Genomic DNA, 18,005 nt, shown 5'->3' with positions numbered 1-18,005 from the left:
ATGGTCTAGACTCTGTCTCTCTTCTCAGGAAGTATCTAAGTTAAATTTGCTTTATATTCAAGTTGTGTATTTTAACTATGTATTTTTGAAATTACATTTTAATCATACAAAGTTAGTTCACGCAAATAGCTAAAAGATACACCTCAGTAGCATAGCTTTGTGACATTGAATACAGGAGTCATCTGCCACTGTCCGTGATTTCAGTTTTTACTTGATCATTTGTAGAGAGACTGGGCAAAGGCAGTGTGTTTATTATCTTTCCTTTCCTCTCTAGGCTGAAAATTGAGGAGCTAGAAGCTGAACGCAGCAAGCTGGAAGAGGAGAACAGATCTCTGGAAATGAAACTGGAGAAGCTAACTCTGCAGGTAGGAAACTTGGACGTCCAAAAAGAGTGGCTGGAGAGCCTGATACAGTCCATACAGTTCTAACAGATTTGCCAAATTGAACCTTACAACACACACGTTCATTTCCCTCGGTCTGGGCAAGGTGCTTTAGGAAGCCTGTGCAAAATGCACCAATACACCTTTATCTTTGTGTTATTGAAGTGTTTGGATGTTGGATTCAATCACACACATCGAGTTTTTTCAATATGCTTGTCTAGAACCACCAGTTTGTGGCCTCATTAGACAGTAGTTTTCCAGTCCTGGAAGCATCAGTGCTGTTGGGAAGATGACAACATGGCAGTGTCACCAGAGCACAGACAGTGAGAGGCAAGAGGCGTGGAGTCAGGAGGATGAAGGGGTGTGCTTGTTTTGCTGTGCTACTGCAGGTGTTTTACCATTTGTTGAGGTAGCTGCCATCCTATATGGCAAAAGGTCTTCAGTTTTTCGCTCTGGCAAGATCAGTGAAGTCTCACTCTCCCTGAAGGAAGGCAAGGGAGCCCACAGCAGTCAAGTGGACTGTGTTCAGCCTGCTCTGATGGTGGTAACAACTTTCCTGTGCAGAGGAGGAGCATGGAAGTTTCTTCAAGCTTTCATAGCATTTCCTGTCTGAAAGGTGCTGGAGCAAACAAGAACCTGTGCACATTTGTTTAATCACAGCCCATCCTGCTATGAACAGCGTTATCTCTCCCTGCTGTTCTCTCTGATATGCTGAACAGCTCTGCATTGTAGCATTTCATTCTCTTAATTTTCCTTTCTTTCTCTCTTTTTCCCCCCATTTTTGTGTAAATTGGTTCGTGGTAAAAAAACAAAACAAAACACCGTAGTTTTGAAATTACCCAGATTTCTGTCAGACCATTGATTTTATCCTGACACCTATTAGAGGTGGATCATTTTTTTTTTTTATTACCAATTCCTAGAGACAGGGGAAGTGACAGCTTTGATAAAGCAAGGAGCTAGGAGCTGCTGAGCATCTCTGCTGAGCCACGTTTAGTGTGAAACCTGTCACCTGGCTCACCTTTAATTGGGTTTCAGTCATCAGGAGATGAAAGCTTTGGGCTGGTGTTTGGATGCTCAGGTCTCCAAAATACACAGCAGCAGCTTTGGTTTCAGAGCAGGTTACAACTCACTCAAGTCGTATTTAATCTGTAGTCGTTGTCTTACGATGACTGCTGGCTTGCCAGGGAGGCCTGACCAGAGGAATTCCCTATTTTCTTCATGATGCTGAGACATGCTCTGTGCTGCTCTCGAGATGCCAGAGCACCAAGTGTTGTAAGGCTCGCATTCAAAGAGGAAAGATCCAAAGGCTATAGCGTAGTCTTGCTAATTTTCCGCCGTGTGGTCATCAGCATCAGCTACCATTTGGACAGCTGAGCTTCTGCAGTATAAAAAAGTAACGTGGTGATAGGCTGGGAACAAGATGCTCTTCTCCTCCCTTGTTTCCTACTTGTATCTTAGAGGTGGCTGCCAAAAGCAGCTTCTCCAAAGGAGGAGGAGTAGAGAGGAGAACATAAATATAAGGAATATGTAAGTTGAATGCTAAAATGTCAGTATTGATCAGTGTGTGCCCACCTGAATGGTCAAGATTTTGGAACTCCTCAGAGGACAAAACATCAGCTTGCCTGGTTTTTATTCACTTAGCATATAAAATACCTTGACAGGCCAAGCTTGGAGTGACTTTTTTTTATACACGCTGGAAAACAGTTCCTTAGAGTGGGAACCCACTAAGTTAAGGATAAGCTTAGTAATTCACCTCTTTTATCAATGCTGAGAAAATACACTAAGGATATTATTATACGCTGAGATAAGGTCACTAAAACGTTGCTAGTTTGATGTTATTTATTCCTCTCTCTGAAAGAAATCACTGGGAAATGATGGGTTAAATTAACTTGCCTTTATCACAAAGGGAAAAAAAAGGCAAGACAAACTTCAGTAAAATTTTCTTGTGATTTCTGTGTATGAAGAGAAAGATGATTGAAATTACAAACATGGGAAAGCATGGCATCAAATCAAATCAAAGTGTAAGAGAAAGTAGAGGGTGATATTAAATAAGGTAGGAAGAGGCCAATTTCTGAGAAGTCTTTATCTGCAGTTCCTTTTTTAAAATAAAACCTAACTTTCTGGAACTGTGTCTACTGAATGAAAGATGCATGGGGAGGCTGTATTGAAGTTGGGAATTTGGAAGAGGCAGGATTTAGAATTAGGGCTTCGACTGCTTGACACAGGACTGGACTGAAAACTGAATTCACAAAGCCGTGTGCGGTGAACGAAATTGAAGGGCATACAGCTAATGTTTCCTAATAAAAACCATCGAGGTTTGACTGCACTGATGTGTGGAAAGGAATACGATTTCAAAAATGTTTGCCGCCTCTCACGTCCTCTTGTAGCTCAGTACTGGCACGTGGCTTTTGCTCATCTCAGCTTTGGCTGCTGATAGCAGTAGGCACTTTGGTGTAAGATAGGCGTGTGATTCAGACTCCCCGAGCTCAGTATTAGCAAATAAAGAAACAGAGCTACCGATAGCTATCTGCAGCAGCATATATAACATCTGACATCTCTTTGTACTCCTTGCTTGTGTGGGGACAGCTTGAATTATGGCTGAAGGCGCTTTCCACCTCCACACACCCTCTCTTCTGAAACCCCTTGGCTCTTGACACCTAGCTGTAGGCTGCATTGATTTTCCTTCACTGGTATAAAGACTTTAGCATGGATATTACTCACTGGTCAGGTCTTTACTGCTAATAAAAACCTCAGATTACAAAAACACGAGGAATGTTTGGACTGTAGGGAAATGACACCCTGCTGAGATGTCTCCCCCATCACCCGGGACATTGTCTTAAGAATAACATCTGAACTGCGGCTCAGCAAAGGGATTCAAATAATATGTGAAAAGAGAAGGTTTAACCAGACAATTTTATCCCTTCCTCCTCACTGTCTTTCTTTTGATGAAGTAAAAAAGACTGAGTCTTTAATCTGGGAAAGAAAACGTGCTGTTACTGCTTGGTCTACGGTGGGCAGGCTTGCTGAGATTTCCGTGAAAAGTTTGGTTTGTTAGTTGTCTGAAATGATTTGGGCCATCTTCCCGAGTTGGTGGTGCAGCTTGGCCAGGAGCGAAAGAGACTGATCAAATCAGTGCTTTTTGGATAAAGTGGAAGGAAAGACTTGTGAAGAGTGTTCCATTAGCATTTCTTACTGCTAGGAGCCTCGTGTTTACAGGCAACCAAGCGGATGTGAAGTGTTCCTTATGCAAATACTACTCTCCTGCTTTTCCTGCTCTCTACTCTTTGAGCTGAAGGAGAAGAGATTCTTCAACTTCGGCTGCTTCAAGGAAGATTGATTAAAATCAGCTGTAGTTTCACTTAATTGGAACCATATGCTTGGCGAAGGAGCAGGACTAGTTAGAAGTCCTCATAATTAGTTCACAGCTGGTTGGTGAGAAAAATGAAATTCCAGTTTGAGTTTGATAAGTGGATCTGTATAGATAAAAGTCAGGGAGATGCTTTTTTTATACTGAGATATGTTTGGGCTTGGAAATCGTCACTAGTCCCATAACCAAGCTAGCATCCTCATCCTTTTGTGCGTATACATGTATATTTATGAGGCCAAATAGATAGAACCGTTATTTTCTTGCTAATTTTGGAGTAAAAGGAATCACCTGTGGATGCTGGCAGTGAAAGCAATCTGAGCAGTGTCCCAGGAAGCTTGAAGAAAGGACCCTGGAGACTTGCTGAGACCCTTGGTTTGGCTGTGTGAAAGGCTCAGGGTTTGGCATGGGCTCTGAGCTGATCAACTTGTGAGTGTGATGCCCATAAACGTAGTAATAACTAGTTGTCTTTAGCCTTTCTGCCGGTCACTAATGTAACAGCAACATAAAAATGCAATGTTATTCATATGTATTGAAATAATTGGTTTTGTCCGTTATCTCAGGGCTTGAAAGGAGTTGACTGGTTAGCTGCAAGTAGGAGTTCCTGTCTGAAAACCACCTTACACAGCAGGAGGGGAACATGGTTTTTACACAGTGTTTTTTAATATAGAAGCAGAATGAAATAGGAGTGTGTTTGAATGACACGCAGCAGCGTAATTTTAGGCTGCTTTTTCTACCCTGAGCACTACAGCACTGTAAGTTAGCCTGAGCGCTGTGCTGGCTCCGCTAGCTGAGCTCGCCCGTCCAGCTGGGTGTTTCTGCACAAAGTTCGGTTTTGGATGTGGTGTCAGGATGGATGAGGGTGCTCCGCTCTGTGACCTCGAGTTCTCCCAAGTACGTTTCAGCTAAAACTGCTTGTGAAAATGAGATCTCTAAGGTTTGGTCTACTTCAGGTCTATGTGGTATGGGGGACACCCATCAGAAAACGTTCCCCAGCCAGAAGCTGGTATTTAGGCTAAATTTAGTTGTTGGAACTACAACCAAGGGACTGAACTCCAGTGTCCACAAAGGAACTGCCTGAGAAAAACTTACTCCACAAGAGGTACTGTGGGAGTATTTTTTCCATGCTGATATGACTTTATTCAGAGGTGTTCGTTAATCCATGTGCAGTAGTTCCTTTCTAAATGTCAAACTTTACTATTGTTATCAACCATTTTACAATTTAAGATATTAATCTGGTTAAATTCAATCTTAGTTTCTTCCAGGTTTTAAATTGATTATTTTTACACAAATTAAAGCATAAACCACTTGTCGACTTCACTGCTAGTTGTGTTGTAGCTGTAATAATTTAAAGATAAGAAGAAGGTGAGTTTTGCGGGCACTATTTTTTTTTGGGTAGGAATATCTGATATAATTGCCGAAGTTAGATACAAATAGAGTGGGTGTCTGCAGGCTCTGTCCTATTTGTCTGCTTTAGGTTATTTTAATTGGACCCATTGTGTTTGTTCCACCCATGCAAGAGGCTCTGCAAGGACAGCGGGCGGCTGCCGCCTGCTTTATTTCATTTTCTTCCAGGAGTCAAACGCCCATGGACGATGAATATGCTGGGACATCCAGAGTAACCTCGTGCCTCTATTTTGAGGGAGCAGCAAAAGGGTGCTGGGAGCTGTGCTCCAAGCAGATTGTTCTGTGTTATTCCCAGTGGTGGACAAGGGAGTGTTTCCCATCTTTAAGCATTAATGACTCATTTTATACTTAGGACTTTGGCAGCCAGGCGGTAACTGGCTTGGAGTTAAGAGCCCAAGGCAAAGTTGAGGTCATTTAACAGTCTAACTGTTCATTATGTGACCAGTGAAGAATGATGAATGAATCATTTACACTGTTATAAAACTTAAAGGGACATTGTCAACCTTTCAAGGTTTCCTAATTGACCTCTCAAATGCTCATGGAGCTTCTTCATGGATCATCTTGATGCTTTCCCTTTCTGGGTTAGCCTCTGAGGCACAGCTTGCTCTCACTCAAAAGCTCAGATGGTCAAGCTCAACCCTTTAAAAAAAAAAAAAGAAGGAAGAAGAAGAAGAAAGAAAGAAAAGTAAAGAAAAAAAGAATTTCCTTAAATGGATTTGGGCAAACCACTTTTGTATCTCTTCAGTCAGGTGTAGCTTTTGGTAAGGCATAGGAACAGATTTGTGTGTGCTTCCAGAGGGATTTAATTACAGGATAGAATACCTGAGAATATACAGCGGGAAACACAGTAAAAACAAGATCAGCTAAGCAGAAGAGTGCAGGTTCGGGTCTGCAAAAGAAGGTCATGGTACAAACGTACTGCCCCACTCCGCCAGTATGTTGGGTTTCATGGGAGCATCTGGAAGTGGCTGGGGTGCAGAGCAATCTGTGATCCTTTCCACAGACTCCTGCTGGATTTTTTCAAAAATAAACTTCTCTTTTACAGGCAGAGATTATCTTCTGAATTTAACAGGCTGCACCAAGTCTTCACTGATGTGAGAAAGTGTGTATCTGCCCAAGTGAGCACCATCAAAGGGAGACTACTCTGGGGGTCATTCCACAGTTTTGCTCAAAAGACCAACAAAAAACCCACGTGGTAATCATCTGTTGCCTCAGTTAAATTTGTACCTTTTGGTACTAGTTATTGACCCGATAGCGCTAGTGTAGCACAGGCATTTTATTCACGGATTTGCATTCCTAATGCTTAGCCTCATAGCAAATGTACTTTCAGGTATTTGCGGCTACCTTTATGCTTTCAGGAGCCTCCCTGTGACCTAAATGCCTCTGCTTCTCACTGTAAGCTTTATAACCAGGATGTTATGGGTATCTGGCTGTGACAACTAGCAGGTATGGGATACTTGCATGGAACATTCAAGGCATTTGAGAGCATGCATGCAGCCAGATGGCTGTGACTGTAGCATGGACTGGGTCAATCTGGTACCATGAGTAGCAAGAGCAGTGATAATGGGGCAGAGGCAGTAACATGCCAGTGGCTAGAGCAGCGCTGCAGAGTCGCTGAGCAGGTACTCTAGTGGTTAGTATGAGCAAAAACCTGTGTTGGTTTACCTTCACTCTGTTGCTTGCACTGCTTAGGTTAAGCTACAGTCAAGCTGCTTTGCTGTGTAGGTGTCTCTGGTGTGGTAGACTGCTAAGTGTAGATGCTAAAGTGCTACCCAAATGAATCATAGGAAAAGATCTACCCCTGTAACAAGCCTGTGATTTGTGCTAGAAGGACTCTGTGATTTGGGAGAAAATATCTTGAATCTTGTGTGTGTGGATTGGGTACAGGAGAAAGTCCTAGAACTAGTATAAAACAGAAGGAGTGCAACAGTAGTTATATCATTATATATATATAATATATATTTCAGCCTTGAGGAGTGCATGGCACTGAATTAGCTGAGGCTATGCAAAAATTTGTACATGTAAATTCTGAAAACATTGCAGTTATTAGAATTAACAGGAATTAGAAATGTTCCTTGGGGTTGGAGAAGAGAAGCATAAACACGTCAGCAAGTTGTGGCGGTTCAAAGAGAAGCTGTTTCTTGGCCTCTGTGGCCCTGATAAATGTGATGTGCAAGTGGATGTCTAATAAAACAAGGACATGCATGGTACAGACTTGCTAATGTTTGTTAACATCAGGGACCGTGATTGCATAGATTCACATTTGTGCAGGGAAGTTTTACCGATGTGCCCTTTAAAAAAATTTTTTAAGGAATTCGTACATTGAATATTAAACAACTGAAGCTCTAAATTTTACTGCCAGAGCTAACACTGTATTGTTTATTTCATGCAGCACCTTTCTCGAAGTTCTGCAGAAACTGATTAACATTTGCATAATACATTTAACACAAAAATCCATAATAAATTCATTAATGTACTCCTTTTGCTATCCCTGCAAGTATCATCAGTTGTATGGCATGACACAGCTCATTAGATGAGCAGAAGAGAGGATGGGTGAGCACTGGATTTCCTGAACAGCTCTGAAACAGGAAAAGGTCACTGCGCTAAGCCTTGCTACCTGAGCAGCAGCATGGAGAGCTCAGGGTGAGTGGGGAGAGAGCTGGGGAGGGGAAAATGGCCCCCTGGAAAAGGTCTCTGCACCCATAGGTATATGCAGCACAAATTTATGAGATGGCATCTATGCTAGAGTAGAAAAATGAGTGATGAGCACAAAATGTGGATGAGGATACAGCCACACCGAGGAGGAGGTTGCTCCTGGAGTGCATGTGTTGTGTGGGGGGCAAACACCAAGAAGTTGTTGAAGTCCTGCTGCAGGACAAGAACGCTGTTTGGAAACAAGCCTTACTTTCCGAGCAGTTATTGCAGAACAAATGGTGAGGTTTTAAAAGTTGTATAAGATTTTATTCCGTGGTAGGAGGTTCACTAAACCAATAAATCTGGGGGTGTTCTGTGTGTGTACAGCTTTCATGGACGGAAAGCAGGGTGATGGACACAGTGCTCTGTTAGCCTTGTATTGAAGAGCCAGAGTAATTTCAGCTGCAAGTAACTGTTCAGATACATTTTCATTTATAAACCGCCCCTCCATCCTACAATGATAGCTGATAAAATATTAGTAAGCAGCAAGTAGAGATGACTTCCATGCAAGAACAGCATTGCGCTGATTCCCCAGAATCACGATGTGAATGAAAACCCAGGCTGGGTAGGCAGACACAAGCATTTTAAAAAGAGGCTTCGCTTTTTAGCTCCTCTAATCTTATTCATCACGTAGCAAGGAAAAAGCAAAGTTTCAGGAAATGATAAGAGCGACTGTCCCTTTATAATTTTCTAGTTTTACTGTGTAGTCATTTGATGGCACAAATTAGTTTTCAATTGTTCTTTCTTCATTTTCCATTATTCTTCTGCTTTGAATTCTGCTGTGATGTCACAGAAACAAAACAAAAACATCGTTTTGAGCTAAATAGGGAAAATAATGCATGGAAAGGTTTGTTTACTGAAGCTTTGTGCTTTTCCTTGGATTTCTATGAATAAACACCACGTCCTTAAGTTACAGCTCTCTCCATATTTGGCTTTTAGCTTTTCATTACTTATTATCATTTCAGCCTTTGTTTGACGAACCAATTACTTTCAAACTTTTGATTAAAACAAAATAATAGGTCACAGTTTCGTGCTGTCCTTGTCTTTCCACTTCTGTTATAGTCTGGCTTTTTGCCATTGGTCTTTGTAAAGTCAAAGTTTTCAGTAATATTCTTCAACAGTTTTATTCTCCTGATAAGGAGACCCTGGTTACAGTGCGGGATTTTTCCTCTGCTGCTTGGTATGCGGAAAACTCGGCACTGTCTCTAAGAGGCAGAAGGCCAGGATGTCTTACCTAGATTATGGGAAAGAAATGAAGTCAGAGTTCGGGTTTTTGGTTTGGTTTTATTTTTTTTCCGTGTGGGGAGGAGGAAAATCTGCCTGTTTCACGCTACAGTGAAGAGTGAGCAAAGATAGTAATGCTGTTTTAAGAAACTTGAGAAAATGGGGAGATACTCTGAGCAGAGCCACTGCCGGGAAGGGCAGCGTGCTTCAGAGGAATAATGTGGTGTCTGCTGGGGGGATTCAAGGGTGTGAGATGGCGACACCTTATCTTCCACATCCCATAAGCCTTTCCTTTGACCAGAATGACCTACCACCTATCTGACGCCTGAAGGCAAAGAACTACATAAAGAAAACAGGTTTCCCCTAAAGAATTTTATCAAATAGTAGAAGGGAAACTTGATGTGCATTTGTCACTCAAACGCTTGGCATTGTGCAGTTCAATCTTTAGCCGAGGCTATGCTAGGGATCAGAGTTTGTAGGGTGTCTGGGGAGAACCAGGGTGGTCTGAAAGGGGCCATGCTGGGAGGAGTAACACCCCGATGCACGAGCATCTCTGCTAGTGCACCCTGAAGGCGGTCAGACCACAGTATGGTCCCTTTCCAGTCTGTTTTGAAATTCGCCTCGATTTCCTTTTGCTTTTGCTTGATAAGGCTCTAAAAAGACATAGATCCATATAAACCAGAAAAAAAAAGTATTTTTGACAGCTTTTCTACCCAGATATGAAAGACAGGTAAGAGTAGAATGGAAAAAGATGCTTAATTTCAGCAGAAGAGCTGTTCTCTTCAAAACAGGATAGACAGCTAGGATGGCAGGATAAGTGAAACGCTGTGGAAAGGGTGTCTTTGTGTCTTTTTTAAAAACAATCAGTAGTGAGATGCTGCTGCTGTGTGTGCATGGGAGTGGTGCTGTCTGTAAAGCCCGGTTGTGTTAAACACAGGTGGGAGGGTTCCCAGGTGATCTGTCCCATCTCTGCGTTTCCCCAGGCATGGGGTTTGGCACGTCAGGAACACCGCTGCTTCCCCTGCTCAACGTTTAGGCCTTATGTACCTTAAATAATACAGAAGCTGTGCCTGTTCTTTGCATTTTTGGCAGGGCGTTTAAAATGAAATAAAAATTCCCTGAAATACGTTGTGCATGTCGGACACAACATCAGATGTTTGGTTCAGATTGTGGCCTTTCAGAATAAAGATGGCGCTTCAGAAAAAAGGGGTCATTGTGATTCTGGCTCTGGTAGGATGAAAAACTTGGAAACCCACTAACATAAAGGCTGCTCAGCAAGCATGATCTCCACAGAGATCCTCTGGTGTGCTTTTGGTCTTTTTCCAGTGGATACATTCTTTCTGTGCAATACTATCACAGTTGCAATCAGTAGTAATTACAGAAATTTTCTCATTTTTATGAGTAAGGGGATGTGAAAAGCTGTTGGCAAGGCAGTCTCTGTAGGGGAGCTCAGCTGTAGAACTGCCTTCCCTCTAGATCCCAGGTTGCTGTCCTCAAGGTTATTTCCTTAGGAGTCAGGGATTGCTTATGGGTTGGTATGTTCAGTGTGCAAGAAGAATTATTGGATATGCACGAGTTAAGATTGATATTACTGTGGTGAAGCAGTGTGGACACTGAAATACAGCACGTGGATTTAATTATATGTACGGACGTGTATTTGCACACAAGTATTAGGATGCACACAGTACACCTACGTGTACCCATGCTTTGAGAGCGGTGTGTGCAAAATAGGAAACTTTACCCAGATACTTTCAACAGAATCAGTTTGGAGTGGGATGCTCTGTGTAACATATAAAACAGTTTCCCTGGTGGAAACTAACTTCTAGGGCCAAGTAATTTGGGGATTGAAAGTACAAAGCCTTTTGGCTTTTCTGCTTTCCCAGGGTCTCTGATATCCTCTGAGTAAGATGCTGCTGTAGGCACTAGCCATTCAGAAGACAGACCTGTGTCTGCACCTGGACATTTTTGTGTGGTCCATTCTCTCAAGCACCCTAGGCAAAAATACCAGATGTCCTACAAAACAGATCTACTGGTCGATTCACCAGCATATTCCTCCTGAGCCTTTCCCTTTCATCCTCTGCTGTCTCAGCTCCTTGGCTGTTCTGTTCAACTTAATGCTCTTTACTGATGTTGCATGCTTCCATGGGATCAAAAAGAGACCGAGCCCTTTTGATATGTGTGAAGGTTGGAGATGATGCCCTTCTTCCGATGTACGCAATGATAGCTTGAAAACTTGCTACTGGGCTAGGTTCCTTCTGAAGTATTTATTTCTTGAGGCAGTCAGATCAAGATAATGTTGAATTCACTGCTTGGAGCAGTTAACTCAAAGCCCTCCAGAATCCAGTAGGTTGCCCCCATGGCCTTTCCTCGTATTGTTTCAGTTTATCCATAAATCTTTCTCACTCTTGTAAATTCTATACGAGGAGGTGACTCTCCCCATCTGAAAGGATTTCAGAGCTGCTTGAAGTCTGCTTGTACTGGCAGAAAAAAACAATTGAGCTTTGAGTTTGAACTGAGAGGCAGATAAGATCACCAGAAGATTTCCACAGCAAATGCAGAATACATTCTTCTCTAATGGATTCTTAGTGCTATCTGGCAAATAATTGAATTGCTTGGGGAAGAGGAAAAGGGGACTGGGTTGCTTCTTTTTTTCCTTTTTTTTTTTTTTTCACACTCCCAAATTTTATGAGAGTAGAAAGTAAAAGGTAGCTTCTCTGCATGACCCAGGATGTCTGTCAGAGGTAGCAGAAGCTAATTAAAATGTCACTTCTTGTTCCTGAGGGGGATGAGGTAGAAAGGACTGATCACTTCCTTGGTTCAAGGGACTTTCCTGAGTCTTTGCTTCTATCTCCTCACTGTGAAAGGAAGAAATTCATGCTTTGGGGGTAGGATAGAGGCCACTGGGTAAATCTGGCCTCTCTCTCTGGAGTAAAGCAGGAAATAAATCCATTCTTGCTCTACTGCAATTACTTTTGAGGCGGTCTCACTCCAGCTGGGCCATGCCAAGGATGGTGTTTCCGCTGGCCCATCGTGGTCAGTGCTGCTTACTCTGCGTGGCCAAACCAAGTGCTAGGAGGGTTTGGCAGTCGGTCCTCGGTCCTCTGGGAGGTTTGCACGGCTTCTCAGTTTCAGTGCCTAGCCATGTGAAGTGACAAAGCAATGCTGTGTCCTCCTCTTCACTTCCTTCTGTTTAAAAGTACTGAGTATGCCCTGGTAAGCCAAGGGAATGATGGGGAGAGATAATAACACAGCCTTTGGTATATTCTTTGGAAACACTCAGATGGGAAAGAGGTGGTCCAAGCCATGCAGCCTGCATCATTGAAAAACACTGAACAACAACAAAAGGAGAAAAAAAAAAAAAGAAAAAAAAAAGAAAGGATGATCATCAGGGAAATTGCTATAATGGTAAGATAATTAGAACACAGAATGATTAACATTAGTCAGTGTGCTGCGTTGGCAAGGACTATGCAAGTTGACATAATAGGCCTCTTCCATATCAAACGTGTGGATTTTCAGCGTTCAGTTTAACACTTTCATGTGACTTTAATAGAGTTCGCTACTGAAACAGGCATGTGGTTCTCTGGTACTGCTGTTGGCTATTTTTGCTCTCCCATGGCTGGCCGTTCGAAGGACCATCTTGCTTTCTTCTTGTGTCTACTGATTATTGAAGGACAAAAGCCATCCTCACTGAGGAGTTTCTCCAGAAGTGAACTACTACTGTGTACTCTTTCAGTTGTACCTGTTGAAAATGAATCTCCCTAAAAACAAGCAAACAAACAAAACACCAAAACAAGAACAAACAAACAAACAAACGATCTCTCAGACATAGCAGAAAATCACTGTCATCTTCTCAAAGAGAAAACAAGCATTTAGGAGACCTGATACTGACAGTCTCTTCTAAAAAGGACTTCTATGAATGTCCAGAGCAGAAGACAACCCCAGTTGTATGTCAACTCTACCTTAATGCTTGGAGAGCCTCCCTGGCAGTCCCCTGCAGCAGCTTTCCCCTCACTCTGCTTAGATAGATACTGGCTGGCAGCTCTTGGCTGCTCACCGTGTTGGGGTGCTCGTGTTAGCACAAGCTTGGCTTTTCCTCTGCATGCTGCAGGGATCCAGATCCCCAAACTGGCACCTCCTTCGTTACAGCTGATAAAACTCAATGGTGCTTTGTGGCAGAAGCCTTCCTGACTTCAGTAGTGCTTTTTCTCCATCTCACCCCTTTTCTGAGTAAATAGCAAAATTTTTTTCTTTAAAGTGTGGGAGAGAACACTGCCCAAATCCCCCCCCCCTTTGCCTTGGGCCCTCTGTTCCCTGCAGGAAAGGGATACTGGGAAGGAATTGCAGTCATGCAGCTGTGTAGTGAATATGTAAAGAGTGTTTTGTGTGGTTTGTATTTTGTGGATTATTTTTTCTCTCCTGACCCCACCTCAGATAGATGAAATTCCTGCGCGTTATCTGTTCCTTTGGGTTGGGCAATCAGCAGATACAATTGAGGTCTGTTAGGATGCAACGATCCGGCATACAAAGCAGTCGCGTTAGGACCGAGGAGCCAGGACTAATGGGGAACAAAGCTGGCAGCAGGAGACAGAGAAATATGGCAGAATATCATTCATTAGGGATCAGATTCAATAACTGTAAAACGATAAGTTTATGATCAAAGTCTTACTTGAAGCATTTTAATGACACAGTTGTTTAATCCATTTAAAGCAGATAGATAAGGAGTTAAGTGAAATCTACAGCAGTCGTCTTTCTGAGCTGTTTATGAACCTGTTACAGGCTACAGATCGCTGTGAAAGGCACAGGATGGATGGCTGCTGTAGCAGCTGAATAAAACATAATGGGCTACCAGTCTTTATATGCTGATTTACATATGAGGTCAGTAAAACTTAATGCAAAGGCTTGTGGTTTGTCTTAGGAGCACACGTGGTTCCTCAGCTATTTTTAATGTGTATGTTACTAGCAAGAGTATGGATGAGGGAAAGGGCAGAATTATTTTCAAACCATTCTGTGCCAGGACATTCAATTCCCAGTGGGTGTATCTCCTCTGGAAGCGGCAGCAGTACAGGCTGCTGTAGTGACAGGACTGAAACGGGCTCTGGCACTTCAACCACTGTGTCATCTGCCATAGGAATTACACATCTGAGAAAGCTCAGGGGGTCAGGGGAGCACACAAGTTGTTTCTCATCTTTTCCTTCCATTGCTGGACTTGGGCTACCTTCCATCCCTCACCTCGCGTCTCTCCTCGGTGAGTTAACCTCCTTCCTGGCTTTTCTTGCCAAACATTAAAACTCGCTGCAGAGTCGGATAGCACTTCGCTGTGTGTGCTTGTGGAGCAGGGATCTGTCTTAGTAGCTGTTAGCCACCTGGCCATTAGGATTCACCTGATGCCAATTACAGCTGGAGTGCTGTGTGCGTGTCTGGAGACTGTACCTCTTTCTATTTCTCAAGTAGTCATTCTCCCCTGTAATACTCCTCTCCCAGCAAACACGCTCCTGGGTTTATGACGTACCTAAGAGGTCCCACGTCCCGCATACTCCCTCAGCAAAGGTGTCCTTTCCGCTCATTAAACACTTGGTCTCCGTGCACAGCCTTTTCACAGCTGTAGAGAAGCAAGCAGAGGGGGCTCTTTGTCTACTCATGGCTCAGGGCTGGTCGAGCTGCTGGAAGCAAAGTAGTCGCTGCTGCTGCATTGTTCCAGGCAGTGTAACATCTCTGGTGGTGCCTGATGCAGGCAGTGGCGGAGTTGGTATCAAGCTGGTAGGGAACGGGGAGAATTTCCAAGGGCTCCAGGCCATTTTGTTTTCTACCTGCACAGAAAGTGTTGCTGTCCTGCAGTGGTATTGATTAGTTTTAAAGCAGGGAGGTGATAAATGGACATTTCGGGTGGTTTGGGTAGATGTGACTGCAGTGGACGGAGCCGTTTAAATCAAGCCTGGAATATCTTCACTTCATGCTGGTTTTCTTGCTCATCCCAGGAGGAGGTGTGCTCACATCTAGCAACAGAGCAGTCCCTTGGAGGGGCCTTCTCAGTCCTCTTCACTTGCCCTTTGCACAGAAACAGTCTCCATCCTTTTCCTCTGGTGTCTCTGCCCCCGCTGGCTCCTGCTGCTGCGCTTGTTGGGCTGCTGCTCACAGCTGCTCGGAGCTGGGCACGGCTGGGAGAGACCGGCTCAGGCTGAACGCTGCACAGCCCTTGCAGCGTGCCACAGCAGCCAGACCAATTACCGGTTTTTAAGCAGCCTTGGGTCCACTGTCTGCACGCTGCCATTTCCTGAGAGAGTTGGAAGCTATTTTGCTTGTTTAAAAATAAGTAAAGTTTGCCTTCTAAAATTTTAGCACCAGCAGCTCTCTCTCTCCTTACTCCACTTTCCTGTTTTCCTCCACTTTTCAGTATCTGTTTTCTTAGCTACTGTTCTTTCCCAAGAGCTCAGGGACTGAACACTTGAGATCTCACTTGTAGGGTGCAATATTTACAAAGCTGGGTTTTAATCCACCTTCTGTCTCTGAGTGCCTTGCTCTTTGAGGAGGGAGCTGGGCTAGCAGCCGCTGCCCAGCCTGAAACTGGCAGTGCAGCACAGTGACCTGCGTGCAGTGAGGGTGGTTTCCCACTTCCAACCCCTGTATCAGGGACACAGGAGCAAATTGGTAATCTCTTGAAAACAGACGTTGGCTGCTTGCTGATCTGTTGTAGCACCCCAGCAAAGCCTGTCCGTGACAGAAGTGCACAGACCAGCAATAAGGTTGTCCTAAGGAAAAAAAAAAGCAAAACCAAACAAAAACACAAGGGCTCAGGCTCTCTTGTTCACTTATTTATAAATATTTGGTCAAATAAGGTTACTGCTGCAGAAGTAAAACCTCCCATGTAGATATTTGTGAGGCTTTGAGTCAGGAGAGAGAGCTCAGCAGCAGTGGGAGGAGGATGGTGCAACAGCAGGGGCTGGTAGCACAGAGGGGACTGGGAAGTGGCCAGTTTTATCGTCTGGGTGTGGGCCTGGCAGCTTATAAGGTAGGAGATGTTAGCAATCTCACCTTTCTGGGGGGAGTATGACAGGATGTGAGTAAGCAGCTTCTGTAGAACTTGGAGATAATTGCCCTGAAACTCGGTCCCTTGTGGTGCCAAGGGGATGCGCTGCACCTCGGTCGTGGCAGCCCCAGTGGCATGGCGTGGTTTCGAGGACACAGTGGGACAGAAACATTTTGGTGATAAAGAACAAATCCACCCGATTCTGTTACAGTTAAACTTGCCTGGACCCGACCTGCTTTGGCACTTCTTGGGCACGGCTGATTTATCCATGTAGAAGTTGAGCTCTCGGGGCCATGTGCTCCTTCCCAGGGGGCTGCAAGCACCACCCAACTTGGTAACCCAGTATTTGCTGACCAGCTCACCTGGTAGAACTATACTCCTGATTTCCCTGGTTCTTTGCCTAGCAGAGCTTCTTTTTGAATAGGACAGTATCTCATTTAACAGCTTTTGAGAGAAGCCAAAGCATTTGTGTGCGTTTTAACTTAATATGTAAGGTACAGAGCTGGTGTGAAGGTACAGATCAGTTCTTACAGTTGCATTCTTACAGCATTCAGAAAACAAATTGGAGTTCGCAGTTGGTAAGGATCCAGGCAGAATTTCTAAAATTGAATAGTATTCACAAGTTCAGCATGGACAAGCACATTACTGATCCAGAATAGGCAGGTGTGTGCTGAGGAATTACACAAGTTTGGGATTTTTATATTTTTCATATAGAGAGGCAGCCATGTTATGGCCTCCTGGAAGGTTTTTTAACGTGGATTAGAATTACTAGCATTAGCTGGGAGGTAGTTCAGGGGGGTGTTGGAATTGGGGATTAGTGGACTGGGTTTATCTATTACAGAAGCCCACTTGGTAGCTGACGGCTGAAGTTGGCTCTCAGTGTGCCAGCTCGTGCTGCTCTAGGTGCTCCCTGAGGGCAGGACCATCAGTATTTATCCATCGAAATCTCTGCTTGATGGACAGCCATGTTATTGTTACCATAGTACATGCATGCTAGGAGAGAAATAATCTGAGATTACAGGGGTAAATTATATTTGTTCAAGCTATTTGCTTGCCAGTTCCGCTCCCGCTCTGCAATCCTTCAGGTGCCTCCTTGTCTTAACAAAATGAGATGACAGATGATGCCTTCAGAGGGCAGCTGTGGAAGATGGATGGGTGACTGGCAGCAGGATGTGAGATGGGAGCATGAGAAATATTCTGTTAAAGCTCTGACAGCAGAAAACAGAAGACGAACATGTATGCAGAATGTTAATTGTGTGAGGAACCTGTACACACATGGTTAAAAGATGGATGTATATGGAGATGTTTGTGTTGAGTTACTTCTTTTCTTGAGCTTTCACATCTCAGTCTTAGGTTTCTCTCTTCACCATCTCGCAAGGAAAGTAGAAGTGCTTTAACTTCACTCCCTGCTTCAGAGCCGTGATACCAGCCCATGGATGACCGTGCTGGTGTGATGTTGCACGTGTGGGTAGCCCTGGACAAGTCAAGTCACAGGCTGTCCTCTGGCAGAAGGAGGGCCTTGTAGAAGAGTTGAGCCCATTCACATCGCTGACGTTGCCTGTTCCATAAGACGGAGCACAAGGCTGCCTGCTCCTGGAGTGCTGGGGAGGGATAAAGTGCCAAGCAGCAGTGAGCATTTCCAGTGCCTAAGGGACAGTTCAGGGCTGTGGCAGGAGGAAGGAGACCTGCTGATTTAAAGCCTAACGGCCAAGAAAGGTGGCAGGTAACAAACCTGTTTCCACTACCTGATTTTGTTTGCACTTTAATCACCAAGTAACCCTTTTGTGAAGCTGTAGTGTTCCAATGGGCTGGATTACTCTGTATGGATCAGCATGTGTGTGTTCAAGTTGTCATTACAACTGTGAAAAAGAAATTTCCTTTAGGGAAAAAAAAAAAAAAGCACAATCTCAGT

The 18,005-nt window shown here is 43.9% G+C and overlaps 1 protein-coding gene across 1 annotated transcript in view; it reads left to right on the top strand.

Annotated features, from left to right (window-relative positions):
* The window catches only part of MAD1L1 (mitotic arrest deficient 1 like 1), a 353,627-nt gene that overhangs the window by 198,831 nt on the left and 136,791 nt on the right, over nt 1–18,005 (top strand). The window contains 1 exon segment of the mRNA XM_040574714.1: nt 275–365. Coding sequence (XP_040430648.1) covers nt 275–365 — 91 coding nt within the window.

The sequence above is a fragment of the Cygnus olor genome, chromosome 15, assembly GCF_009769625.2.
Source record: "Cygnus olor isolate bCygOlo1 chromosome 15, bCygOlo1.pri.v2, whole genome shotgun sequence".
NCBI lineage: Eukaryota > Metazoa > Chordata > Aves > Anseriformes > Anatidae > Cygnus > Cygnus olor.
The sequence above is the reverse complement of the archived record's forward strand: the minus strand, read 5'-3'. Positions and strand labels throughout refer to the sequence as shown.